The following is a 24,785-nucleotide window of genomic DNA, read 5'->3' as shown; positions in this document are numbered from 1 at the left end:
CACTTAGAAATTATCCCCAAGTAAGTTTAACACTGTTTCCGTGAAGAAACCTGCCTGAAGATTCCTTCTAAGCCTCCTCACTATGGAAGAATGGCACCCGGGCATGGGCGCCTATCAGCAATAAAGGCCACATCCATTCCCTGGCTTCACCGCCCCTGGGGACAGGTGGTTCACAGAACTTGAGGAGGTGCCTGGAAGGAGGCTGAGAGCCCCACAGGATGGAGGCTCTGAACCCTGCAGACGGGCCCTGCTTGCATGAAAGACCAAAGGATGAGAGCCCAGCCCAACTCCACCCGGGGGCCCAGGGAGCCCGCTCTGCCACAGGCGGGGTGAGCCTCGGCTCCCTCCCTCTCTACAACCTTGGTCAGGGGTAAGTCAGAAGTCTCCTTCACTACATTCTAATCGGCGTCATCTAATGCTGGGTAGACCAACAGGTGGAAAAAAGTCCTTGCCAACAGTAAAGAGCCCTAATTCCAGTTATTAAATCTGTAGTCCCCTTTCTGTGCATGAGTATTAAGACACACAAACGAGGGGATCAAGACGGGGTGGGACTGGGGAGAAGCGCTGCGCCCCGCCGCTCCAGTGAGAACACGGGAGGGAAGGATCCCTTAACCCAGGGCACCGTGTCCGGCGCAGGAGCCCGGGTGTGGGTGGGGCGTGGGCCCGCTGGCCCCGCCCTCCGCAGCCATGGGCCCCCCCGCGCGCTCGGGGCCGGAACCCGCTCGCGGGCCGGTCGCCTGACACGGTGGGTCCGCACCTCGCTGAGCGAAACGCGGGTAAGGTCCCACCGTGTCGTTTTAAAGGAGTACCGCGTGTTCCGTGTGCACAGGAAGCCTGGACCGCCAAAGCCGTTAACAGAGAGAGGCGTGTCTCCACGCCGTCCACACCCTGCGGCCCGTGCGGCGTCCGCCCAGTGCGCACGCGCCCCTCCGCGTCGGCCCCCGCAGGCGCGGCGAATCGAGCGTCGAGCAGGGCAGAGGGTGGCTCGGAGGGCCGAGCGGTCTTGCCCCCGCGCGCTGCCGGAGCCCGCAACGGTCGGCGACCCCGGCGGATCCGAGGCGTGGCTGGGCGCGGGAGCGGCTCTGCCGGGACTCGAAGAAACGCGAGTACGCTTGGGGCGCCGGGGACAAGAGCCCAGTCGAGACCTGGGAGAGTCGGTGCGGGACGCGCGTGTGCGGCCTGCGGCCGAGCTGGGGTCGGGGGCGTCCGGGTGCTGCCCGAACAGGGGGCGGCGCCCGGGCAGTGCAGCCTGCGGGAGAGAAAGGGAGTCGCAGGAAGAGGAGTGGGGGCCTCCCGGGTAGATGAGGTCTCTGGAGAGAAGGGAGGTGCTCAGGGCAGGTGCAGCTTCAGGGAGGGAACGGGGGCATCCGGGGTGGATGTAGCCTTGAGAGAAGTGGAGCTCAAGGGAAGATGAAGCCTCGGGGAGGAAACGGGGGCGCCTGGGTGCAGATGCACCCTCGGGGTGAGAAAGGGGGCGCCCAGGGGATGGTGAAGCCACAAGGAGGGATGGGAGAGAGGTGCTTGGGGCGGATGAGGAGGCTCTGAGGCTGAGACGGTCGAGGTCACCGGGCTGTAAGCTGGCCACACTGCCCAGGTGGGGAGGGGCAGGGGAGGCCATCTCATTAACAGCGGCCTCCCTCCCAGGAAGGCCCTCCAGGTGTTCGTGGAATGAGTTGTTGAATGAGTGTTCAGTCCTGGGATTCCTGAATTCCCGTCTTGGTTGGCTGCAGGTGCCATCCTGACTTTCTCAGCGACCCCACAAGGTGGTTTTCCCTGGTGCATTTGGGGTCCTTTTCTCAGCCTCTTGTGGGCCTTCAGGGTTGCCCTCCTCCCGCCGCGCCCCCCCCCCATTTACTGATGACAGCTCTTCCCCTCTTTTCCAGGGTGTCCTCCCAGCCTGCTTTTCTACAAGATGTTGGGGTTTTTGCAGCGCCCTGTGGTGGTGACGGCTGACATCAACTTGAACATCGTGGCTCTGACTGCGGTGGGGTTGCTGAGCCGACTGTGGCGACTGGCCTATCCAAGGGCTGTGGTGTAAGCCAAACAGCTCCACTCAGGGTGAACCGGATGGAATTGTAGTTTGTTCAGTGTGCCAGTGACAGGAGGTGCCTTTTTAAACAGTGTAAATGGGAGAGTAAAATTCTGGGCTTCTTGGTGATGGATGTTTTGGGCAGTTAGAGGAGAGACCAGTTTGTCCCCAGGACAGCCCCTGCAGAGTCCACTTGTTCGATCTTGCCCTGAAGGTCTGTAGCAGGTGCGGTAGCCTTAGGTGACCATTTAAAATCTGGAGAGTGGAAGGTGGAAGATTGAGGAATTTGAAAGTGAGTCCTCATTGACCTTAGAGTGTGTTCTTTGTCATAATGGGAAATGATTGCTGTTGTTATTAAAGGGCTGTTTGTTATCTGATTAATACATGTGTGCTTTTTCATTTAACTTTTTATTATGGAAAACACCAAGCATATTAAAGTAGGGAGAAGAGTATAATGACCCCCAACCAATGTATTCACCACCTGGGTTTTTTTTTAATAATTTTTTTATTTATTTATTTTTTCCCCCAAAGCCCCAGTAGATAGTTGTATGTCATAGTTGCACATCCTTCTAGTTGCTGTATGTGGGACGCGGCCTCAGCATGGCCGGAGAAGCCGTGCGTCGGTGCATGCCCGGGATCCGAACCCTGGGCCGCCAGCAGCAGAGCGCACGCACTTAACCGCTAAGCCACGGGGCCGGGCCGCACCACCTGGGTTTAACAGTTATCAGCTCATAGCCAGCCTCCTCCCTGCAGTGGATTTTTTTGAAGCAAATTACAGATGTTATGTTTCATTCATAAATAATTCAGTATATATCTCTAAAAGGTCAGGATTTTTTAAAGCCACATGACCACAGTAGCATTATCAAGCCTAGGAAGTAGATAGCAGTTCCTTCGTGTCGTCGAATGTCCCTGGTTGTCTGAAAACGTTTTGTTGGGGTTGGTTCCTACACGTCTCCCTCTTACACCTGCGACTGTTTCGTTGGGTCACCAGCGCTGGTTCTGACTCTTAGCCACGGACATGCTGGCGGATGGGGGATTAGCCTCGTGTCCATGAGGCCTTTTGGTGGGCTGGGTGACAGTACACCCTTAATCAAAAACTAGAGAGACTTGGGGCCGGCACGGTGGCGCAAGCGGTTAAGTGCGTGCACTCTGTTGCGGCTGCCCGGGGTTCGCCGGTTGGGATCCCGGGCGCGCACCCACGCACCACTTATTGAGCCACGCTGTGGCGGCGTCCCATATAAAGTGGAGGAAGATGGGCACGGATGGTAGCCCAGGGCCAGTCTGCCTCAGCAAAAAGAGGAGGATTGGCAGATGTTAGCTCAGGGCCGATCTTCCTCACCTAAGGAAAAAAAAAAAAAAACTAGAGAAACAGAATTGGTGTCAGGGAGGCCTCCTGTGTGCCCGCTGTTCCTGGTGAAACTCCCCCCATCCTGATGGATGGATGATGCTATACATGTGTCTTAGTATTTGGGGACGCACTGTGGTTGGGGCATCACTCCCTAAGGTCGTTTGGAAACACAGGTGTGCATTTACCCTTGCACCTTTTGTTTACAGCTCAATTTCTAGTTGAGTATGGTGTGGGTTTGCTTTTCAGTTTTGATGAAGTATACTATGGGCAGTACATCTCTTTCTACATGAAGCGGATCTTCTTTTTGGATGGCAGTGGACCGCCGTTTGGCCACATGCTGCTGGCCTTGGGAGGTAGGATTCACCAGTAAAGAAGTAGCCCTTTAACCTTGTAAGTGAAACTTCTTGAGGGAGAAGCCACATCATCTTAATTCTTTTATCATGGTTTCCCTATTGCCTGCCACAGTTTGGCACTCCAGCAGTATTTGCTGAATGGGATAGATCCTGATTAATCTTCTGTTTTAGGTTATTTAGGAGGATTCGATGGTAACTTTTTGTGGAACAGAATTGGAGCAGGTAAAAGATCATTTTAATTTCCTTTATTTGCATATATTAGAATGGAGAGGTAGTGGCTTTTGTGGGGATTAACAGCTGCGTTGATTAATCTGAGTCCAGGGTATGATAAGTTATTTTACAAGTGAAAGACTTTCCAAAAGTCTGGTAAATATCTTAGTGTTAACAGTAATTATTTTATCCCTAGTTTGTGCACACAGCACACTCTTTACATGGCATCTAATCACAGTTATCTTTTGTATGTATAAATTTTGCGTGTTGCCACATGTTTTTGGAGATGGGGGGGTAAATTTATAAGTAAAGCATTAACTAATTTCAGAATCCTTAGTTATCATTCCTGTGCTTAATGAGAGCTGGTCCTTGACTACGTAAAGCTAATGTCACTTGCACACCCAGTTTCTGACGTGGTCCTCAGTCTTGTAAACTTGTGTTTTAGAGTCTATGAACATGATGCTCCATTTGAAAGCACACCTGCAGTATATGAAGGTGGTGTGTGCATGGTGCGCTCAGCTCTGCTGTGGTTGCTTTTCCAGAATACAGCAGCAACGTGCCTGTGTGGTCTTTGCGCCTGCTGCCAGCCCTCGCAGGGGCCCTGTCGGTCCCCATGGCCTACCAGATTTTGTGGGAGCTCCGCTTTTCTCATTGTGCCGCCATGGGAGCTGCTCTGCTGATGCTTATTGGTAAGACCTGGGCCTCTGCCTGCTTTGGTGTGGCACAGGGAAGAACCGAGCGTGGCCTTTGTTACATTTCAGTGTGCGGCCCAGGAGAGTGCATGGGTTTAGTGGATGTGCTGTGGCATCTTATATTCACAGGACAGATGGAAGCACATCCAGTTCATCCAGAGGTGACTCTGGGACTCACGCCACCCCCAGGCTGTGGGATTGTGGAGCTGTATGGTCAGACTTGAATGGTCTGGAGGTGTGGCCATATAAATCGGGGCTGCCCAGAGAGTGCTCCTAGATACGTTGTGAGCACCTTCACCTCCAGCCTAGTCTGTCACTAAAGTATAACCTCTTGTTCCACCACCTCCGGGGCCTCGACCAATTGAGATGGACTCGGGTTAATGGGTATTCCTCAAAAAGGGTCTTTCAGCCCAGATTTATGAACAAATGAAATTAAATCAGATGAAAAGTTAGACTAGAAAATAAAATGAATTTGTGTTTATTAAGTGATGACTCTAATTGAGGCCCTGTGCCAATCTAATGTTATAACATTCATGGTGGCCCTAAAGTCAGTATTACTTCTGCAGGTGAGAAAAATAAAGACTCACAAAAGTTCAGTGACTTGCCCAAGGTCACAAAGGTCTCGGTAGGCGTGAGAGACACGTACAAATGCTTTTGTGGTTCTGGAGTGTGTCCCCTCCAAGCCACCCCTGTTCTGAACTTCCCTCCTTCACATTATGTGACCCTGGAATGTATCCTTTTGTGTGAGTGTTTTTATCTTTATACATTTGCCCTTGCTGCCTTACAACTGACATAACGTATCATCTTTCTAACAGAGAATGCTCTGATCACTCAGTCAAGGCTAATGCTTTTGGAATCAGTGTTGATATTTTTTAACCTCTTGGCCGTGCTGTCCTACCTGAAGTTCTCCAACTGCCAGAAACACAGGTATGGAAGACGGGACACGCCCTCCTTGTTGATGAGAAGGGTCTTGGTGGTTTGTTGACCTGGGAACGTCTGATATCTTTCGTTTTGGGGAGCTGCTCGCTAACTATCTTGCGGTCACCTAGATTGGCCCTTGGCTCATGACTTCATAAATACACCCTCAGTTTTCTATAACTTAAAATAACTGGAAAAACATTCTGGCCAAAAAGAAGAATTCTGCCGGGACTGATGTTTTGGGAGATAAGGATTCCCTTTTCTTATACCTGAAGCCGGGTACCACCAGCCGACCCCGAGAGAGCTCTGAGACGCATGGCCTCTGCTTACATTCGGGCAGTGCGTGGTGAGCTGTTCCCAGCTCTGCTCTCTGCTTCGCCCAGGCCCTTCTCTCCGAGCTGGTGGTTCTGGCTGGTGCTGACGGGCGTGGCCTGCTCCTGTGCGGTTGGGTGAGTTTGCTCTGTGGGTCTGGGCCGGGGGTGCATCCTCCCTGTGCTGTATCTCATTTTAACTTCCTCTCCATCGTGTCTTTGTAGCATCAAATACATGGGTGTTTTCACGTACTTGCTTGTGCTCGGAGTGGCTGCCGTCCACGCCTGGCACCTGATAGGAGACCAGACTTTGTCAAATGTAGGTGCCAATGTTGAGTGTGGCATGAGGGTGGCCCGCGTGGGTGTGCGGAGGGAGAGGTGACGGGGGCATTTGGTGAAAAGGCTCCAGAAGAAGGTGGGCCTGGGCGGGCCTCCCCGTCCACGTCTGCCTGAGAGGTTGGAGTTTCTGCCGCTCACTCTCTCAGAGCCTGCCCTGTCTGATGGGCATTTCCGTGTAACAGGAAGTGAGCGTTCCTCCATCTTCTGGCAGGTCTGTGTGCTCTGTCACCTGCTCGCCCGGGCAGTAGCTCTGTTGGTCATCCCGGTCATCATGTACTTGCTCTTCTTCTACGTCCACTTGGTTCTGCTCTGCCGCTCTGGGCCCCACGACCAGATCATGTCCAGTGCTTTCCAAGCCAGCTTGGAGGTAAGAGGAATGCCACGGCTGTCTTAGAAAGAGGACGATACTCGACTCAAAGTTTTCATATGTAAACGCCATCAAGTGAGCATTGGGGAAAAAGTCAAATCAAGAAATGAGGAATCCACTTCAGTGTTTTAAACTGATTCTGAGTATGCTGATGGTATGGAAATAAATGGAGGGGTTCGCTCTCTTCAGACAGACTGCTCTTCAATGCTGGCTCTGTCGACGGCCAGTTCTGCGTGTCGGGGCAAATTTCCTAACTCAGCCACGTCAGTTTTCTTGTCTCTTAGACAGACATAATTCCTCTTACACGGGATGCCTGTGAGAGCTGAGGTGTGTGTGGAGGCTCAGCTGGGCGCCTGCCCCGGAGGCAGAGTCCGTGGAAGCTGCAATCGTGATTATGTGATGTGATACGACAGGATTGTGTCATGCATGACTGTCGCTAGTTATGTAGTGGTCACTGCCACCAGCCAGGAAACGCCCCCCGACGGAGGAGCGGCTGTCAGGTGAGTGTAGTCTGCTGTCTCTCTCACTTGGCCCCTTTCTGCTTTGTCTCAGGGAGGGCTGGCTCGCATCACGCAGGGCCAGCCCCTGGAGGTGGCCTACGGCTCCCAGGTCACCCTGAGGAACGTCTTTGGCAAACCTGTGCCCTGCTGGCTTCATTCCCACCAGAACACCTACCCCATGATGTAAGGAAAGTGACGGTTTTAATTTGAAGATTATACAATGTTTGGTTTTTTCACATTTTTGCCACTACCAGCTTTCACTTTAAATGAAGAAGTCGGGGCTGGCCTGGTGGCGTAGTGGTTAAGTTTGCGTGCTCCACTTCGGCGGCCCGAGTTCACAGGTTTGATTATCCTGGGTGCGGACCTACGCACCGCTTATCAAGCCATGCTGTGGCAGGTGTCCCACATAAAAAACAGAGGAAGATGGGCGTGGATGTTAGCTCAGTGACAGTCTTGCTCACCAAAAATTAAATAAATAAATGAAGAAGTTGAGAGACAGAAAGAAATGGAGCTCTCAGATCCTGATTAGCAACGAGTCTTGTCGTTCCTGTGTGTAAAACAGTTGGAGGGGCTTGCTGAGCAGAAGGCCCTCGCACTCCCCCACGTCTGCCGTGCGACCCCCACACACGGGGCGCCCTCTCCTGGCTCGGGTGCTGCTCAGCGTCATGTCTTCTAGCCCCTCTTAGATTTAAGCTTATCTCTTTTATCCTGTTTTCTCCTAAATGCCTTGCTAGGCAGTGTTTGTAGGAACCTTGGGAGAAGGGCCCATGGGCCACCTCGCCAGCCCACTCGCAGGTACAGCTCTTTGTTGGCTCCTTCACGCAGATACGAGAATGGCCGCGGCAGCTCCCACCAGCAGCAGGTGACCTGTTACCCCTTCAAGGATGTCAATAACTGGTGGATTGTGAAGGATCCCGGGAGGTGAGGACAGAACTAGACTCCCGCACGGAGCTCCCCTCTTGGCCTTGCTGGCCGGGGCCCTGGGCTAGTCCCTCCCTCCCCCTCCCAGCTCTGAGACTGGCTCTGTGCTGATGGCCTGCGGTCAGGGGTTAGGTGGTTCCTCAGTGAACTGCCTGCCCTGTAACTCTTCCTGGGGTTGTCCAGATGGGTCCCAACTCTCCTTCTCCACCTCCACTCCCTCTCCCCTCCGTACAAAACAAGGATCCCTCTCTCAGAGGCAGCCCCTTGCTCAGGCCTCTCAGATGGAGGTCTCCCTCACTCTCCCTCCCCACCTCCAGTCCATCAGCTTGTCCTAGTGATTTCCTCCAAAGGAGATCTCGAACCATCCGGGTCTCCGTCTCCACCACCTCCTGTCTTCCCCTGACAGTCTGTTTCCACGCTGCGTGCCCCACCCCCTGCCGTGGTCTTTTGAAACATAACTTAGGTTCAGGTCACCCTCCTCTTCACTCCCTGCCAAGCTTCTGTTGCCCCTCACGGTGGCCTGCAGGCCCACGAGGTCGGCCCTGGCCACCGCCTCCTTCCTGCCGCCTCCTACTCAGCACTCACTGCCTCTGATTTCTAAACCCTGCCGTGGGCTGTGCATGTGCTGTTCCCTCAGCCTGGAACCATCCTGCCTGTGGCTCCTTCTTACTTAAGACTCGAATGTCAGCTGTCTAGGAGGCTGCCTGACCGCCCTCCAGGGCTCCATGCCCCCTCTCTGTCCCTGTGCTGTTGTCTCCCTCATATCCATAGTCGTACAGCTCCTGACTGTGGATCTGTGTGCTCTCGTGTTCACTGTTCTTTCCATGTAAACTGCAGTAACGTGAGGGCAGCAGGCCACCCCGCTCAGCACCCCGCCTGGTGTTGGGACCCAGTAGGGCCTTAGGCGCTTTCATTGAGTGAATAGTGAACCAGAGAGCCTGTCTGTTAGAAGGATTTCTGGGCAGGCGTGTTTATCACTGGCATTCGTAGACAAACTGAAAAGTGATCATGGCACACGGGACCGTGTTCGGAAGCTTGAAAGGTGACCTTAGGTTTCAGAAACGAGTTAAATAAAGCCTGTGTGTTTTGTTTCTACACGAGTTCACCTCATCTAAGGTGCAAATTGATTGGCAGCTGCATGATTCCAGACTGCCCCCATTATGAGAACCCAGAGCCCTTGCCGCCCCGGTGAACGTGGTTATTTTGCGAGGGCACCGTCCAGCCGGCGCCGTGTCTTCCAGGCATCAGCTGGTGGTAAATGACCCGCCGAGGCCCGTGCGGCACGGAGACGTCGTGCAGCTGGTGCACGGCATGACCACCCGCTTCCTGAACACGTGAGTCCCCGGACACTTGCCTCTGGTTCTCGTCCCAGGAGAGCTCACCGCCTCTGGTCTCTCCCTCCCGGGGTGGAGCAGTGCTGTCATCTGCACTCTGCGTCGGGGGGGCAGCAGTAGAGCTGCAGGTGAGTCTGGTGAGACGGAAGCACCTAATCCATCCCACAGCAGGAGGCCCGGGAGCTTGGGGACACGCGGTTGGTGACCCGGAGAGTACTAGAGTGCTTGCCACATCGAATGACGTGTGGCCGCCTTCCACAAAGTGGTACCCTCCGAAGTACGGGTGTGTCCAGAAGGACGTAAGTTGAGGGATACTTAGAGCAGGAAGGATCGCTGCGTGTTGGCTCTTGGTCCTTACCTGACTTGATCTCTGAGTGGCCTCTGCATATTGACATACCGCGTGGCGTCTGTGCTCCCTCCACCCAGCTCTCAGGTCATCCGTGGGGTCTTAATGACTCCCACATTTGGGCCTCAAACGCCACGGCTCTCTGGGGTGCTGACAGGCCCCTGGCCTCTGGCCTGCTTCTCCCTGGAGAAAACCCAGTTGCTCAGCCGTCACCGTTGATTCTTCCCTGTCCTCTCCCATTCCACATTTACTCCATCAGGAAGTCCTGGCGTCTCGACCTTCGGAACTGACCCCAGATAAGGTCACTTCTTCCCGCTCCCAGGTCCCAGTCCAGGCCCCGTCCCCTTCGCCCTGTGCTGTTGGAACCGTGCCCTTGACCTCCTGTCCCTGCCCTCCTCACACGTTAGCCCACGGCCCCCTTTGAGGAGACCCACCATCTACTCACATCGCTTCTCTGCAGAAAGCCCTCCAGTGACTTCCACAGTGTGACTACCACACTCAAAGTAACGTCCCCACCTCTCCCCCCGCTGCAGGCCCCTGAGGACCCAGCCCCTGGGGACCCCTTGGTGACCTTCATTCCAGTCACCCTCGCCTTTACACTATCTCTGAAACAGCCAAGTGCAGCCTCCTTGGGGCCTTCATACTGGGGCTCTGTCTACCTTGAATGTTCTTCGACTCAGGTCCTCCATGGCCCACTGACTCACTTTCTTCAGGTGTCAGCTGAAATGTCCTCTCCTGGAAATGCATTTCTTGAGGGCTGTCCCTACCATTTCTGTTTTATTGGTAGTGCTCACACAGCCTGGGCTCTCTGGTCCATCAGCGCAATGGTCTGCTTCCCAGGGGTGAGGGGGTCCTTTTGCTCACCGTGGGGTCTGCAGCTCCTCCCAGTGCCTGGTGCGTGGTGTGATAAAGCGTGATTACTGCGTGAGTGGGGAGGGGAGGTGGTGTCTCTGGATGTCTGAGGTGGGCGTCACAGTGGGCACCTGGTCTTCCAACAATAGTCTTGGTGCCTCAGCCATTTCCGAGTCCTGGCCGTCAGGGCCATCAGCACATGGCTGTGCTCTTGGGACAGCAGGCACCGTCCTCTGAGACTCGTTTTATCCTCTGAAAGTGGAGTGGCGAGACCTGTGCAGTTGGGACTGACGTCTGTGAGATTCCACGTCGTGTGGACTTCCCCCTAGAAATGTGGTTATTGCAGAGTCGCTGCCTTGTCGGGTCTCCTTCCTCCCCAGGCCCTGAGGTGGCACATCCTTGGGGAGTGGCAACTAGGAGACCTGGTCGTCCTTTAAGGCTGAGCCAGCCTTGTTTCTGAAAAGCAGCTCTTCCCCTCAGAGAAATAGTGGATGCCTTTCAGAGGAGTGGGGGCATTCCCTGTGCAAACACCGTTTGGTTTTCCAGGCACGACGTCGCGGCTCCCCTGAGCCCCCACTCGCAGGAGGTCTCCTGCTACGTCGACTACAACATCTCCATGCCCGCCCAGAACCTCTGGAGGCTGGTGAGTGCCCCCTGGGAATGGGGTCGTGATGGCCGTCAGCAACGCGCACTTTCTAACACAGATGTTCAAAACTGCCGTTGACAATGATTCTGATTCAGGTGTAGAGTGAGGTAAGTGATTTCTAGTCATAAAGCGTCATAGGTGTCATCACAGGGAACAGACTTCCTCTTCTGTGGATGTGAGAATCTGGGTGGTTGTCCTGTATCAGAGGGACGAGTTTACAGAACGATTGGTAAAGGCTCCGTGCTGGGCTCTGTGTGGCTCACGTGGCTCTGCCAGGCGATGGTTCCCTCTGACTTGGTCACTTGGTCAGTCTGAAGATCGGGTCACTGAACACACAGGGTCGGGGGCTCCGGCCACCCTCTCTCGACCAGGGGAGCCTCTCTTGTGAACTCTTGCCTGATATTAACAAGTGTCCTTGCACAGGATTTCCCTAGGGAGAGGCTTGGCCCTCCAGTGGGGGGATTCCACAGGACTGCCCTGTCCTGAGGCAGCTGGGTCTGTGGTCACCTTCCTCGGAGTGACCAGGGGAACCTGCTCCCCTTATGGAATCACTCTCGCTCTTCAGGGCTGCACACAGCATCCTGGGGAAGGTAGCAGGAGGGAAGGGTTCTGTTACTGGGCCACGGCACCGTCTGTGAATTCAAGGACGTGAGTGTGAAATACGGCTGCAGTCCAGTGGTTGCAGTAATGCCCTGGGGTCATCTCTGTGAGAGTCTGACTCTCCTTCCAGCCTCCAACTGGCTACAGCAGCTCCCCACTTAACACTAGCCACCCCTCACACCCCATTTTAGTTCTTATACTGTGAAAGACCTATCAGCCTCATGCAGTGCCACTGGGAGGCCCTCACAGCAAAGCCAGGGGTCTGCAGGACTGGCTTTCCATTTTTGTGCACAGCAGCACATCTGCCTCCATTTTGCCTTCTCTGTGCTACAGATGTGTGTACATTCTGCTTCTCCATCCTCTCTGACGTCCGCGCCTTGAAGCGTGTTGTTTGTACCTGCTCCTTGTCATCGGAGCTCTCCTGACAGAATTTCTGCTGAAGGTCCCGCCCACTCCCCTTGCTGCTGCCAGCTTACTGCTGATCCCTTTCCTCCTCCTCCCCCTCAGTCCCTGCTGGTGGTGCCTGTGGCCCCACACCCACATTTCCAGGAGCTGAGGAACTAGCTCACGGAACAAGCAGGGAGGACAGCTGAGCGCAGCGTGTGCCTCCTTTCTGCCCCGCCTTGCCCCTTGGGTTCTCCGGTTCTCGTCAGCAGCTACATGACCTCACGGGGTCATCGTGAGGCTGCGATGAGCTAAGATACAGCAGTGCCAGCTGTTCTTCAGATGTTAGGTTCTTTATTACCCAGTATCAGGAGTCCCCTCTAAGGACATCTTTCAGGGACAGTCTCTATCCTTCATTTGTGCCGTCTTTGCATCTGCCAGATAAGGACTAAGAATGTTCGGTTTGGGGTCGAGCCCTGAGCCCTGTCGGTGATCAGGCACGTAGGGAGGAGCATCAGGCTGTTAAGTCTCCGCTCTGAAGCCTCTGTCTGCTGCCTTGAAGGAGAGCGGTGTGCTCTCCCATACACCCTCACACCAGCGTCCTGTGCACGGTTGTTGGGAAGAATGTCGCCGTGCCATCCAGGATCTGCCCATTAGCTCCCCTCGGGGGCTTGTCTCCTTATATCAGACCAAGTCGATTTCATTGTTTGATGACTGGGCTTCATTCTTACATTTAAGGAAATTTGAAAAAGGAGGAGATAATTGACAAGATCTGCTTTTACAGGAGATTGTGAACAGAGAATCCAGTACGGACGTTTGGAAGACCATCTTGTCAGAGGTTCGCTTCGTGCATGTGAACACGTCCGCCATCTTGAAGGTAAAGGAGCGCTACTTTTCGGCTTGGCCTCTCTTAAGCTGGGCTCACAAAATCCATTTATGGAACTCTTCAGGCTAACTGGGCTCTAAAGCAGGCCGGACGTTTGGTTCAAGTCATTGCTGGTTTACACTGAGGAGGGAGGTCTTTATAACTTCCCGGAACTGGGTCCTAACATGAGCTCCCATGGAGGAGAGTCTGCCACCTTGGATGGCTGCTGACAGAGTGACTGGGTGGGGGCTCCCCGTCCAGCCTGGGGGTGAGCCGGGGACTCGGGCTTCCCCATCACACCCCTTTATTTTCCTCGGTTTTGCTAGCTGAGTGGGGCGCACCTCCCCGACTGGGGCTTTTGGCAGCTGGAGGTCGTCGGGGAGAAGCTGTCCCCGGGCTACCACGAGAGCATGGTGTGGAACGTGGAGGAGCACCGGTATGGCAAAAGTGAGTCCAGTCCGCCTGGCCATCGTGCTCCCAGTCGCGTGGAACTTTAGTAAGACGCCAACACTAAGCCCTCGTTTTGGTGGGAAGTGGACACATTTTCCACGCTCTGTCGCAGACGCTCTCCTTCGCTCTGCTTAGCTGAGGCTGTAAATGACTGAAGCTGTTCTTCTGAGGTGTCTTGGGAAGGCAGTGCATGCTGAGCTTCCTGAGAGTCCAGAGATCCTGATTTGATGGGGTTGTGTTGCGTATGGGGGAAAACTAAGGGGAATGATGTGGTTTGATGGAATCGTTGTGGGTTGTTTGAAAAGCCAGGAAGTCAGCTTTTTACCGAGCTGACAGCTTCTGTTGTGAGCTCCCTGACCTTACTCTACTCGTGTTCTTTTGGGTTCTGGTATGTTCTGTCAGGCCAGGAACAGAAGGAGAGAGAAGTGGAGCTGCACTCACCTACTCAGATGGACCTCAGCAGAAACCTGAGCTTCATGGCCAGATTCTCGGAGCTGCAGGTGACTTTGCTCGGTGGGAGCTGGCTGCCCGCCACAGAAAGCACTGTGGTCTGTAGAGTTTTTACCTCCCCAGCGTCAGTCTTTAGGGGGGACGTGACTCAGTGTAAAGGAGCAGTTCCCTCTGTCCACTGTGAGGACACGCACGGCACTCTCTGTCCTGTGTCTTGTGGCTCTGCAGGCAGGAATAGTCAGGAACCGAGGAGATTCTGCAGCAGTGTAACATTGCCATGTTGCCACCGTATGTTTTGAGGCCCCCCAGGTCAGGTCGCAGTGGGCCAAGGTCAACATGATGGAGTGCTAGAGAAGTCAGAACCAGAAACTCGGTCCCAAATCTAAAACTGCCCTTCACACCAAGTCCAGTCACTGAATCCCCAGACGAAGCAACTAGAGCCCCTGGGGTGGGCACCTCCCGGGGCCCCCGACGGCTTAGAATTCAGGTCTCCTGACCAGCGTGCCCATGTCACGCTGCCTCTGCTGGGTGATCCCAGCGACCTTGAGGGTGGACACCCTACATGAAAGGAGCGGCAGTTTATTCTGGCTCCTCTGACAGAGGGGAGAGAGTGAAGGGAAGACAGCGTCTGGCTGTGCATTTGACTCTGGCCCTGGCTTTATCGCAGTGGAGGATGCTGACGGTGAGAAGTGACGACTCAGAACACAAGTACAGCTCCACGCCACTCGACTGGGTCACCCTGGACACCAACATCGCCTACTGGCTGCACCCCACGACCAGCGTAAGCCAAGCCTCGGTGCCAGCTGCAGTCAGAGTGCCTTGCGCCCCGATGTGCCTCTGGCACTCAGAGCAGCCTGTGCCTCCTACGAAGTCCAGCTTTCTCCAGAGCTCTTCTAACAGAGCCTGGCTGGCTTTTGTCTAAATGCCCATCAGATGCCAGGGAGGAAGGTTCTAGCATGTCTGTATGTCAGGGGAAACCAGGCTTTACTGCTTTTGTGGGAGCGCATTGTTGCGCTTCTGGCAAAAGTAGTTTTTAAAATATTCCTGCTTTATTTTCTGCACGGTACCCAGCGTCTGGGCCTGTCATGCTTTGTTTACGTGCATGTTGTCTCTTCACCCAGGAGAACGAGCACGGCCCTGGAGCTGGCATGTCGTCAGCGCTCAGTAATTATTCGCTGTAATTATTCCTTCCCACCCGAGGGGACTCGAGAGCGCGCTCCTGGGGAAGCAGGGTCTGAGATGAAAGCTCGTGTGTGGGGCAGGCCCCGGGAGTTCATCCTTCGCTCCGTGTAGCTCTGTGTTAGTCCCTCTGTGAACAGCTCTGTCATTAAAGAAACGTCCCGTCTACTCCCAGTTTTCAGTTTCAGCTCACAAAGTTGAAATGGTAGTAATTGTCTAGAAACCTGTTGGGAACAGGTCCGCCCGTCTTCGCGGTCAGGGTGGAGGATACTAGAGTGTCCTGTGTTTATGCTTTGCTGCAGCCTGGCACGCACTCAGGCGTCTTCACTTGGCCCTTCCCTCCGAGGGGCCCAGCGCCGACGGTGTCTCCCTGTGCCCCTCCAGGCTCAGATCCACCTGCTTGGGAACATCGTGATCTGGGCTTCGGCCAGCCTCGCCACGGTGGTGTACACTCTGCTCCTCTTCTGGTACCTGCTCAGACGCCGGAGGAATATCTGTGACCTCCCTGAGGGTTAGCGCAGCTTGCACATGGCTTGTTTTTACGCCTCTTCCTTCTGGTCGTGACAAGAGTGCATTGTGCCTCGGGTGACAGCCTAGCCTCACCAGGAACCTACACTTTAAGGCAACCTCTTTGTTTCTGCATTGAGGGAACTTAAATTATTCTTGTTGCCCCAGAAACAAAATGTTGCAATTCGGTTCCCACGTTGTGTTAGAGGCTTCTCCAGGGAAGTGAAGGTCACGGGCAGGGGTTGCTCCCTGACCCCAGGACAAGAGCACAGCCTTAATGCTGTGTTTCCTGCACCCTGGAAATGGCTGGATAGGACACAGTGGCCAGCAGGCGCTTAGTCAGGGGTGGTGGTCGTTTGTAAGTAACAGAAACCCACTTAAAACCTTCTTGAAACAGAAAAAGAATAAACATCTAGGGCTGGGGGGTGGGGGGACCTTCTCTCTGCCCGTCTCCAGGAGCTGGTCCGTTCTCTCCACTGACTCTCTGCTCCTCTAGGCAGGTGACCAGATATGGCCCCTTCACCACTCCCAGAGGAGTCAGACCCAACTTGGTATTCCCAGATGAGCTGGGGCCAGTGAGGAATCCAGTAGTGAGCATGCAGGGACTGGCCCACCAGGAGCTGAGATTTCTAGAGGAAAGGGATGATGAGGACTCAGGGTTGGGGGGAGCGGTAGAGAGAAGTCAGGAACTGAGAGCATGTGCACGTAACTTGAAGATGAGTAAGCCAGCTAGTTGGACTGGCAGAGAGCCTTTACAGATGGGGCCCAAGTCAGTAGCACTGGCTTGAGACGATCTTTGCCCCCAGATTCCTGGCTGCGCTGGGTGCTGGCCGGGGCCCTGTGTGCCGGTGGCTGGGCCGTGAACTACCTCCCCTTCTTCATGATGGAGAAGACGCTCTTCCTCTACCACTACTTGCCTGCGCTCACCTTCCAGATCCTCCTGCTGCCTGTGGTGCTGCAGCACGTCAGCGACCACCTGTGCAGGTACGGGGCCTTAGCGGCCACCCCTCAGGGCAGGGTCAAGGGAGTCATAAATGACGATTTCAGTGTGACGTGGAATGGGTTCAGGTCACAAAAGAGGCACAGAGAAGGCACCACAGGGTTCAGAGGACAAAGCTCAGGCTGGTTGGGAGATGAAAGCAACCGATGTGGATGGGGACCCGGAAGGGCGTTTGTGGCCTAGAGAACACCAGGAGCAAAGGCACGGAACAGGGCAATGCTGTGTGTTCTGGAACAGCCAGTGGTCATTGGCCGGATTGCATGGAGTGGGGCAAAGACAAACCAGAAAGCTTTGTAAAGTGGAGCGAGTTCTGGAGGCCGGAGCAAAGGGCCTGGACTCTTTGTTGGGTCGTCAGGAGCCTCAGATTATCTCAGGAGGGCTGTGATGTGATCACACGGGGTTTGGGGACAATACTCTGGCGTCCACGTTTAGACGGAGCAAAAGCTGTGGAGAATCTAGAATTAGACAAGTGAGGACGGTCGTCGCAGTGCGTCAGGCAGGATGTGATGAGGGCTGGTGACAAGTGGGGAGGAACAGAAAGGCCAGGGTAGGTGACTGAGTGGGTGACAGCTGCCAAGAGGATGTGCAGGTGGAGGTCACGGTGAGGAAGAGCCAGCCTCCCCCCTCCCGTGCTCTGCTCTGGCACCGCAGGTCCCAGCTCCAGAGGAGCCTCTTCCGCGCCCTGGTGGTGGCGTGGTACTCCTGCGCCTGCCACGTGTCTAACACGCTGTGCCCACTAACCTACGGGGACAAGTCGCTCTCACCCAGTGAACTCAGGGCGCTTCGCTGGAAGGACAGCTGGGACATCTTGATCCGAAAACACTAACAGGACATAGACACGGTGAAGGGGGTGGGGGCTGGGGTCAGGACACGTAGACTCGTCCTTTATGAATACGTTTACGTCTGACAAGCAGAGTGGCTCTAAGCTTGGTGGAGACTGGCCAGGCTCGGCAAGGATTCTCTTCTGGTTTCATTCTTGAAACAGCCCTCAGATAAGCACCTCACCTCCAGCAGTTTATTTCTTGTGTGCAATGAAGAACACGCCCTCTGTGTCCACTTGCTCCTAAGAGCCCTCTGAACTGGGACACGAGTGCTGAGGGGCTAGTGTGGGACTCTTGATGGAGAAAGGCAGGAAGGGAGCTGGCGGCGATGGGCAAGTTAGGGCTGACCCAGACAAGGCCCCAGTCTCGCCGACAGATGCGGGTGTTGAGTCTGGCCGACAGGCCTGGTCCTCCCTCCAGGCACCCGCTGGCCTGTCCCCAGTGAGGCCTTGAGGAATCGCCCTGAACAGTTAGTGTCACATCAGCTACTGGAACAACGAGCCTTTGCTGAGGCAGAGGTGGGGCCCTCTGGTGACTGAGGCAGGCCTGGGTCACTCCTCACAGTTGTGGCTCTCAGACACCCCACCACGGGATTTTGCTGATGTGTGAGGGAGTAGCATCTTCTGAGTCTAGGTCTGTGTCATCCATACATCTTGTCCTGAATTTGCTTTTTTAATGTAATTAAAAAGGAACAAATTGGCACTCAACGTTTGGTGTTATTTATTGATTCTCTTTCCAAAAGGGCACAGTAAGCCTGACAAAGCCGTCACAGTCATCAGAAACCAGCCACGGAGCTCAGCCTAGCTCAACTGATGTTATGTCTTGTGTAACTAGCTACCACTCGATAGAAAGAAACCAGAATTGCCCATGCAGTTAGCTGGTGGCAGTGGGAAAGGAACACTTGTAGAGGAACAGCCACCATGTGGGAGGGAAGACAAACCAGGATGACACAGATGCAGGTGTTTGCAGCCGGGGGCTCTGGGTGAGCACAGTGGCGGCTGGCTCTGGGCAGCAGAGTCCACTCGTGCCCCTCCATTCCAGCACACACCCTGGCCAGGGAGGGCATGGCCTGGACTGGCCCTGGGCCACACTAGGGACGGCCTGTCCACACAGCACCCTGGGCTCAGGGTCCTGTGTAGGACTGGGGACGCTGTGTGTGCCACCCTGCCTTCTACCCCACACACAGGAGCCAGACAGGCTCGGGCTGGATGAGCAGAGACTACGCCTTCTGTGTTTGATGCTAGTTAAGAAACGCTTGTTCCCCAAGGCTCCTTCCCCCACCCCGCCTTTGGAACACAGTCCGGGAGGAAGGAAACATGGCTCTCTGGCTCCTCCCACCTGTGCGTACCAGACGGATCACAGCCCACTGGTGGGTCGTGAAATTCGGTTAATAGGTCACAGCTAGAATGATGTTATGAAGTAGAATAAAACAGAAAACATTTGGACGTATAACATATGAAAAGGGAAAGTAGTATCTCTTCAAACTTTTGTTTAGGTATAAGTGCATGTATGAACCAGATACTAGAAAAAGTATCTCTCACTGTGGTTCACTGTTAAAAACACACCGAACAGCCAGTGTCCAGGCTGTTTCCTCAGTGTTCCCCAAAATACGTGACTTGCATTCCTCCTGGAAGCAAGTGTCACAGGCTTACCACACGCGGTGGCGTTTCTCAGTAACTTAGAGATGTAACCTGCCATCACGTGGGGAAGCAGGTGACGTCAGGAACGCCTGCCAATACCCTGCCAAATGGAGTCTGAACGACACGTCCAGTATCCCCACGTTAGTGAGGGACGCCTTGATCCTACCGCCACCCTGTCGTACTGGATGCTGAGCGAGGCGGTGGCTGCGTTTTTAGGGTCAGGCGGGCATCTCCAGGCCCAGACCCAGAACTCGTGTCTGGGGGGGACCTGCCTGGGAGGCAGACGCCCCACTCCTCAGTGGGGTCTGCTGCTGGACTCCAAGTGTGACCGTTTGCCAGAGGTCAGCACCCGGGGGTGGTCCCCTGGCTCAGGAAACGTCCTCTTGTAGCTCCGCCCGTTGGGCCCTCCGCGGTGCCATTTGCAGATGTCACCGTTCAGAATGTCCTGGATGTGCTGCACAATCAGGTTGATGGCAACTGCAGCAAAGACAGACAGGAGGGGTCAGCTGCTGCCACTCTCCACTGCCCCCACGAGGCCAGCTCACCGGCGGTGCCCACCCCAGGTGGCACCCTCCCCAGGCGGCACCCAGCCAGGAGGGCTGCCCACTCGTCAAAAGCCCGGCTGTTACTCGTGAAGCACAGGTCTTTCCACAGAGGCATCTGTCTGGTGCCAAGGTTCAGCAGACAGAAAAATGAGCACAAGAAGCCTTACTGGCTTGGTCTGCAAGGGTTTCTGTTAACTAAGAGCCTGGTTAAAATACTTTCTGCTAACAAGCGACTCCTTGTCCAACAGTTTTCACTATATATATATTTTTCCCACTAGCTTTACTGAGATGTAATTGACATACAATATGTCAGTTTAAGGTGTACAACATGTTAAATACATCTTTTAAGTATGTCTTAATCCTCTGCCACAAATGTGCACTGACAAGCCTCCTGCGCTGGGGGTTCTCAGGAACCGTGTGCAGATGGGGCAGCGGCTGCTTCGTGGCCCGGGAAGGCAGACGGGTCGGGGCAGCATGGCAGGCGGTTCTTACCCATATTGTCTACCCCTCGTGGGATTATCACATCAGCATACTTCTTCGTCTGCAAGGCAAAAAGGAGGGGCTCGTAAGGATCTGCCTGCCCCCCAAGCTAATTTCAGGTTGCTCTGGGCTAGATGCAATGGCAGGGAAGCAAGCCCAGGGTGCCTGGATGCCTGTCAAGGGTGAAACCGGGCAGAGTTGGGGTAACTATCAACCAGGTGTGAGAGACAGTGATCCAAGACGTGAGGCCACCGGAAGAAGCGGCATCTCTCCTGGCGCCTCTGAAGTGCTCACTCATCTCGCTCTTTTCCAAGACCACTGTTGTAGGGCACAGCCCTCTGTACTAACAGCTTCACTCACTGGGCCAGTGAGGTGTGTGCCTCCCACAACACACAACTGCCTTCCTCTGCAATCAGGAACCTTCCACAAGAACCCTGGAGGAGCGAGCAGGACAGGACACAGGGTCCTCGATCCTCTGACCACAGAGCTGTGCCTTGGGCAAGGGCTCCTGCGGTCCCTGCTTGCGTTTATTCACCATCCGCATGTTCCCACGCTGAGGAGCACTTACTCCCTCGGGCACTCTGCTGGGTAAGGGCAGGTAGAGAGACAGCAGGAGGTGCACGGCTGCCCAGAAGGGGTCCCAACCAGATGCAGCACACCTGAATCAGGCAGAGTAGAGGGAGGGGAGAGAGGAAACGGCCTGCACGGTGGGACAGACCTGCGAACCATTTGGTGTTGCTGGCATGTGGACGTGGGCCAAGTCACTGGCAGGGACTGAGTCCTGGGGACAGCTGTGTCTGCCGGCAGTGGAGACCCACAGAAGACATGAGCGCAACAGAGCCAGGGCTGGCTTCCTCTGGGTTTGCCCACTCTGGGGGGTGCAGACACGGGGCTGAGGGGCAGGAGAGCTGGAGCCCCGCAAGGAGCTGACAGAGGTCCTAACTGCAGGGACGGGGGAGGGACATGGCTGGCTCGGCTCGGCTCCGTCACACTCAGCGTGTGGCCACACGTAAAGGGGGAGGGGAGGGAGATCAAGGATGGGGCTCAGGGCGAGGACGGTGCTGCCTCCACACAGGGTCACCAAGTCAGATTTGGTGTCCAGAGTTTTACTGCAAACTACCTACTTTGCCAAATGTCTTTCTGTAAATAAGAGAGACTGTAACAAGTTACTTTTCTAATTATTTCCCAGAAACTTTAGAGAACATGAATGTAAAATAAAAAATGCTTCCTTTAAATAGCAGCAGATAGAACTCGTTTGTCCCACTTATCTAAACTAAGGTTCCAATTCCTTTGTGCTGTATTTTTACCTTTAAAAAGCAAAATATTGTTACACTTCCCTTTAAAACACTCCAATTTGAGTAGAGCCACAAGTCCTATCTAGTTAGAAACGTAAGATGGAGGAAGACAGATGGCTACACAACAGTGAATTCCTTCTCTCTGCAAGCCAACTGGACCTCAGAGTGCCAGCCAGAAGCAGCCCGGAGAAACACATGGTGTGGATGAGGCAAGGACCTACTATGCGCCAGACACCATTTCTGGAGTGCAGACAAAGATCTTTGTCCTTGTGGCGTTTACCAGTGTAAGGAGAGATAAGCAAAATACAGGTCGGTCAGATGACCACAAGTGCTCTGGAGAAACAGAAATCAGACAGGCCGGGAGCGGAGGGTCTTTGGGGTTACACTGGGGAGGCAACACAGGCGATCTGGGTGAGGGCCCGAAGCAGGGAGGCGGTGAGCCGGTGTACACTCGGGAACGCTGGCTTCTCTAGGCAGAGGGAGGGGCAAGCACAGAGAACACCGGGAGCTGAGAACCACTCCCTGGGCACTGGGGTACGATAAGCGGAATTCTCCGTTTCTAAGTCAGACCACGTTCATCCACAAGTCAGCTCACACAGAGCAGGCACCATGTGTCTTTCTGAAAAGGGAGGAGAGCCATTCCCACGGAAGCAAAGGGCAGGTACCGGGAGGCAGAACTCCTCGAAGGCTGGCTTGACGAAGGTGGTGTACTGGGTCAGGATCTGCTCCAGGTCCCTGCCACGGTGCACGTCCCGGAGAACTGCGACGACAGGAGCAAGGCCGTGCCCTTCAGACCCCGCACGTGCGCCAGCCTCGCCCAGGGGCAGACAGGCCCGCGTCCGCCTTACCTCTTCTCGACAGCCTGACATCGGAGTCGGTGTCCACAAAGAGGCGCAGGTGGAACATGTCCCGGATCTCCTGGCTGTAGAACACCAAGATGCCCTCAAACAGGACCACGTCTGCAGGGTAGACCACCGTGGTCTCCGGCAACCTGTGAGGCGAGACCAGGAAGTGGGCCCTGCACAGTCAGCTTCAGTCCCCAGGCACCGACTCTGTGGAGGGGACAGATCACGGTGGCGGAGAGGGGTGTCCACAGAAACCAACGGGGCAGGGCTTGCTGCGGGGTGGGCTGTGTAAGCCCCGGAGAGACGCCCTCACCAGCTCCCACGAACCACCTGCTTACCTTGAGTGGCTCACAAAATCATAGGTTGGGACCTCGACGGTTCTGCCCTCCACGATGTTCTTCAGAGTCCTGTGCATCAAATCATTATCAAAAGCATCTGCAGCGATGGAAAAAAAGCAAGACAATCCAGGTGTCCTTGTGCTGGGGGCAGGAAGGAACTTCCTCTGCCACGGGGTCAGCCAGCCACAGCCAAGTGCTAGTGGTGCCGACGACCCCAAGGGACACTGGGACTGGAAGCTGCCCATGCAGTTTATATTTGCAGAGTGCCTGCAGTCCCGCAAACCCCAGGATGGACCTGTCCTTGCTGCCCGCAGGCAGTGCCACTGCCCAGGCCGCTGTCCCCCCTATAAGTTTGAACACGGATTCCCTGATCGGCCAGCACTGGGAGGCAGGTGGGTTAGGTGTCTGCTTCTCTGTGTTTCTGGGAAATAACCACAGACTGACACTTCCAGGGCCTTCTTCCCATGTGTCCCCGGGAAAGGAATGACGATGGGAGGCAGCCACAGAGTGGAATGTTCTAGTAGTGGCAGGCAGGGGCAGCTTGGCTCTTCCCCCTCATCTACTCTATCTCCACCTGTTCTCCTGGCCCCTGACCAGACCAGGAAGCAGAGCTCCAGGGCCTCCAGCTCTCTCTTATCCACCGCTGGCTTCTCGAGGACTTGGCCCACAGCAGGCGGGAAATCAAAGTGGACAGTGGTGTGTGCAAAGTGCCCCTAACAGCAAGAAGGCGAGTGGATTTCTCCACGACCCTAGTCGCAGCAGAGCAGTGGTCCTGAAGGCCCCTCCACTGCCCAGACTTCCTGACCGGCTCCAACCAAGGGAGCCAACAGCCCCTGCAGGGCCGGCCCCAGCCCAGAGAGCTCAGCAAAGTCCTTCTGACTTAGCCCAGCCTGCTCCACCGCGGGCTATGTGGGATATTTCATAGACCCACTTGGGTCTCTCTGCATCCCCATCCAACCCTGGACCCAGTGCCGCAGTCGGCCCTCCTTCCCCCTGGGTGGTCTACCTGGGTGGTCAAAATTGTACTGTCCCTTCAGGGCCTTGGCCTTCTGTTCTGGGGTCAGGACCTTATAGAACCTGTCTTGGCTCAGGATGACCAACTTCCGCTGCCGGTGGTCTACTTCGTTCTGTCCCAGCAGCTCCATGATCTTTTCACACACAGTGGACTGGGGACACAGAAACAGGATTCCCGCCTGGAACCGCTCACCCTGCCATGGGCGCGGGGCCTCTCCTCGGCGTTTCTGCACGGAGCTGGCTTCTGGAGCCACGGGCCCACCTGCCCTCGACGGGCTGCCCGCAGGCCAGCGACAGGTGGGGCTGGACTAGGCGGGACGGCCGCGGAGCACTGGCAGGGGCAGCACGGACCTGGGGGGCCCGAGGGGCCAGGCGAGCGGGGAGGCTTGGGGGGAGTCCCGAGGGCCGGCGCCCCTCTGCGGGCCTGCGCCCGGCCCAGGCCTGGCCCACCAGGGCCGCGGCCCTTCCCGCGCTGCCCCCCGCCCCGCCCACGCCCGGGAGGGGGCACCTGGGCAGCCAGGGCCTGGGGTTTCCTCTCTGTATGGAGGCCGAGTCGGGCCGCCCGGGGGCCCAGGGCCGGGGTGCGGTGACACGGCTAGGCCCCGCCGGGCCGCCCAGCCCCTTACCTTCCCGCTCGCGGTGCCGCCGCTCACCCCGATGAGGAAGGGCCGCTGGTGAGGACGGTCCGCCTCGGGCGCGGCGCCCTCGCAGTCGCCGCCTCCAGCCGAAGCCATCCCCTGCCCCGCTCGCCCGCATCGGCTTCCTAGCTCCCAGCGCCTCCCCCAAACAGCCGGCCCTCCGCACTCGCGCAGACGTCGGAGACGCCCCCCCCGAGCTCCACTTCCGGGAGGCAAGTGGTGCGGCGGGGGCGGGGTGGCGTGCGCGCGGGGCACGGCGGGAGTTGTAGTCCGAGAGCGCCGCGCAAGCGCGGGCCTGGCCGCTGCTCCGGGGGGTTGCGGAGGTTGCTGGGCCAGCTCCTTGTGCCGCATGTTTGCTGAGAAGGACGAAAGCCACTCAGTATCGCAACCGGCTGCGGATGTCTCCAGACGCCGGGGGGACCTCTCCAGTAGAGGCCTGTGGCCGGGAAGTTTCCCTTCATCCGCACCTCCGGTGCCTGGGGGCTTCGAGGATGATCCCCCGGGACTGCAGGGCCGCGGTGGGGGCAAGGGCCGGCAAGTCAGACCCTGAGCCCGGTGGCTGGGGTCG

General features: G+C 55.8%; 2 protein-coding genes across 11 annotated transcripts; one reads left to right on the top strand and one right to left on the bottom strand.

The window, feature by feature from the left end:
• The first annotated feature begins 722 nt into the window (after positions 1-722).
• Positions 723-18,134, top strand: POMT1 (protein O-mannosyltransferase 1). 9 transcript variants are annotated; one of them, XM_087418897.1, is made up of 20 exons: positions 725-1,157; positions 1,884-2,034; positions 3,624-3,730; positions 3,902-3,952; positions 4,483-4,629; positions 5,448-5,559; positions 5,934-5,999; positions 6,087-6,180; positions 6,412-6,567; positions 7,120-7,250; positions 7,893-7,988; positions 9,230-9,322; positions 11,067-11,163; positions 12,935-13,027; positions 13,342-13,462; positions 13,868-13,965; positions 14,583-14,696; positions 15,479-15,605; positions 16,408-16,585; positions 17,253-18,133. In XM_087418897.1, the coding sequence occupies exons 2-20, from the start codon at positions 1,913-1,915 to the stop codon at positions 17,425-17,427; spliced, it is 2,178 nt and encodes a 725-aa protein (XP_087275023.1). In that variant the 5' UTR covers positions 725-1,157; positions 1,884-1,912; the 3' UTR covers positions 17,428-18,133. The 9 variants fall into 9 exon arrangements, with proteins under 9 accessions (XP_087275021.1, XP_087275022.1, XP_087275023.1 ...); XM_087418891.1 differs by having other exon boundaries at positions 972-1,106; positions 5,826-5,999; positions 17,253-18,134; XM_004423594.3 differs by having other exon boundaries at positions 972-1,106.
• On the bottom strand, positions 18,119-24,391 carry UCK1 (uridine-cytidine kinase 1). 2 transcript variants are annotated; one of them, XM_087418898.1, is made up of 7 exons: positions 24,233-24,391; positions 23,572-23,731; positions 22,566-22,662; positions 22,231-22,373; positions 22,048-22,142; positions 20,100-20,148; positions 18,119-19,539 (listed from the first exon to the last, which is right to left on the bottom strand). In XM_087418898.1, exons 1-7 carry the CDS (start codon positions 24,311-24,313, stop codon positions 19,358-19,360), a joined length of 807 nt encoding a protein of 268 aa, XP_087275024.1. In that variant the 5' UTR covers positions 24,314-24,391; the 3' UTR covers positions 18,119-19,357. The 2 variants fall into 2 exon arrangements, with proteins under 2 accessions (XP_087275024.1, XP_004423653.1); XM_004423596.3 differs by having other exon boundaries at positions 24,206-24,363.
• Between the last annotated feature and the right edge of the window lie 394 nt (positions 24,392-24,785).

This window comes from Ceratotherium simum, chromosome 29, assembly GCF_057802395.1.
Source record: "Ceratotherium simum simum isolate JZ-2026a chromosome 29, ASM5780239v1, whole genome shotgun sequence".
Taxonomy (NCBI): Eukaryota; Metazoa; Chordata; class Mammalia; order Perissodactyla; family Rhinocerotidae; genus Ceratotherium; species Ceratotherium simum.
This window is presented reverse-complemented; position numbering and strand designations above follow the sequence as displayed.

What these genes read in the sequence shown, in the direction of transcription:
- POMT1 (XM_087418895.1), top strand. Translation starts at nt 1,913, where the DNA reads ATGTTGGGGTTTTTGCAGCGCCCTGTGGTGGTGACGGCTGACATCAAC. An exon ending in GCCTGCTCCTGTGCGGTTGG is followed by an intron (nt 6,000 to 6,086) that starts GTGAGTTTGCTC and finishes GTGTCTTTGTAG; the next exon opens with CATCAAATACATGGGTGTTT. An exon ending in ATTGTGAAGGATCCCGGGAG is followed by an intron (nt 7,989 to 9,229) that starts GTGAGGACAGAA and finishes CGTGTCTTCCAG; the next exon opens with GCATCAGCTGGTGGTAAATG.
- UCK1 (XM_004423596.3), bottom strand. Translation starts at nt 24,313, where the DNA reads ATGGCTTCGGCTGGAGGCGGCGACTGCGAGGGCGCCGCGCCCGAGGCG. An exon ending in GCGGCACCGCGAGCGGGAAG is followed by an intron (nt 23,732 to 24,205) that starts GTAAGGGGCTGG and finishes CTGTGTCCCCAG; the next exon opens with TCCACTGTGTGTGAAAAGAT. An exon ending in GATTTTGTGAGCCACTCAAG is followed by an intron (nt 22,374 to 22,565) that starts GTAAGCAGGTGG and finishes CTCGCCTCACAG; the next exon opens with GTTGCCGGAGACCACGGTGG.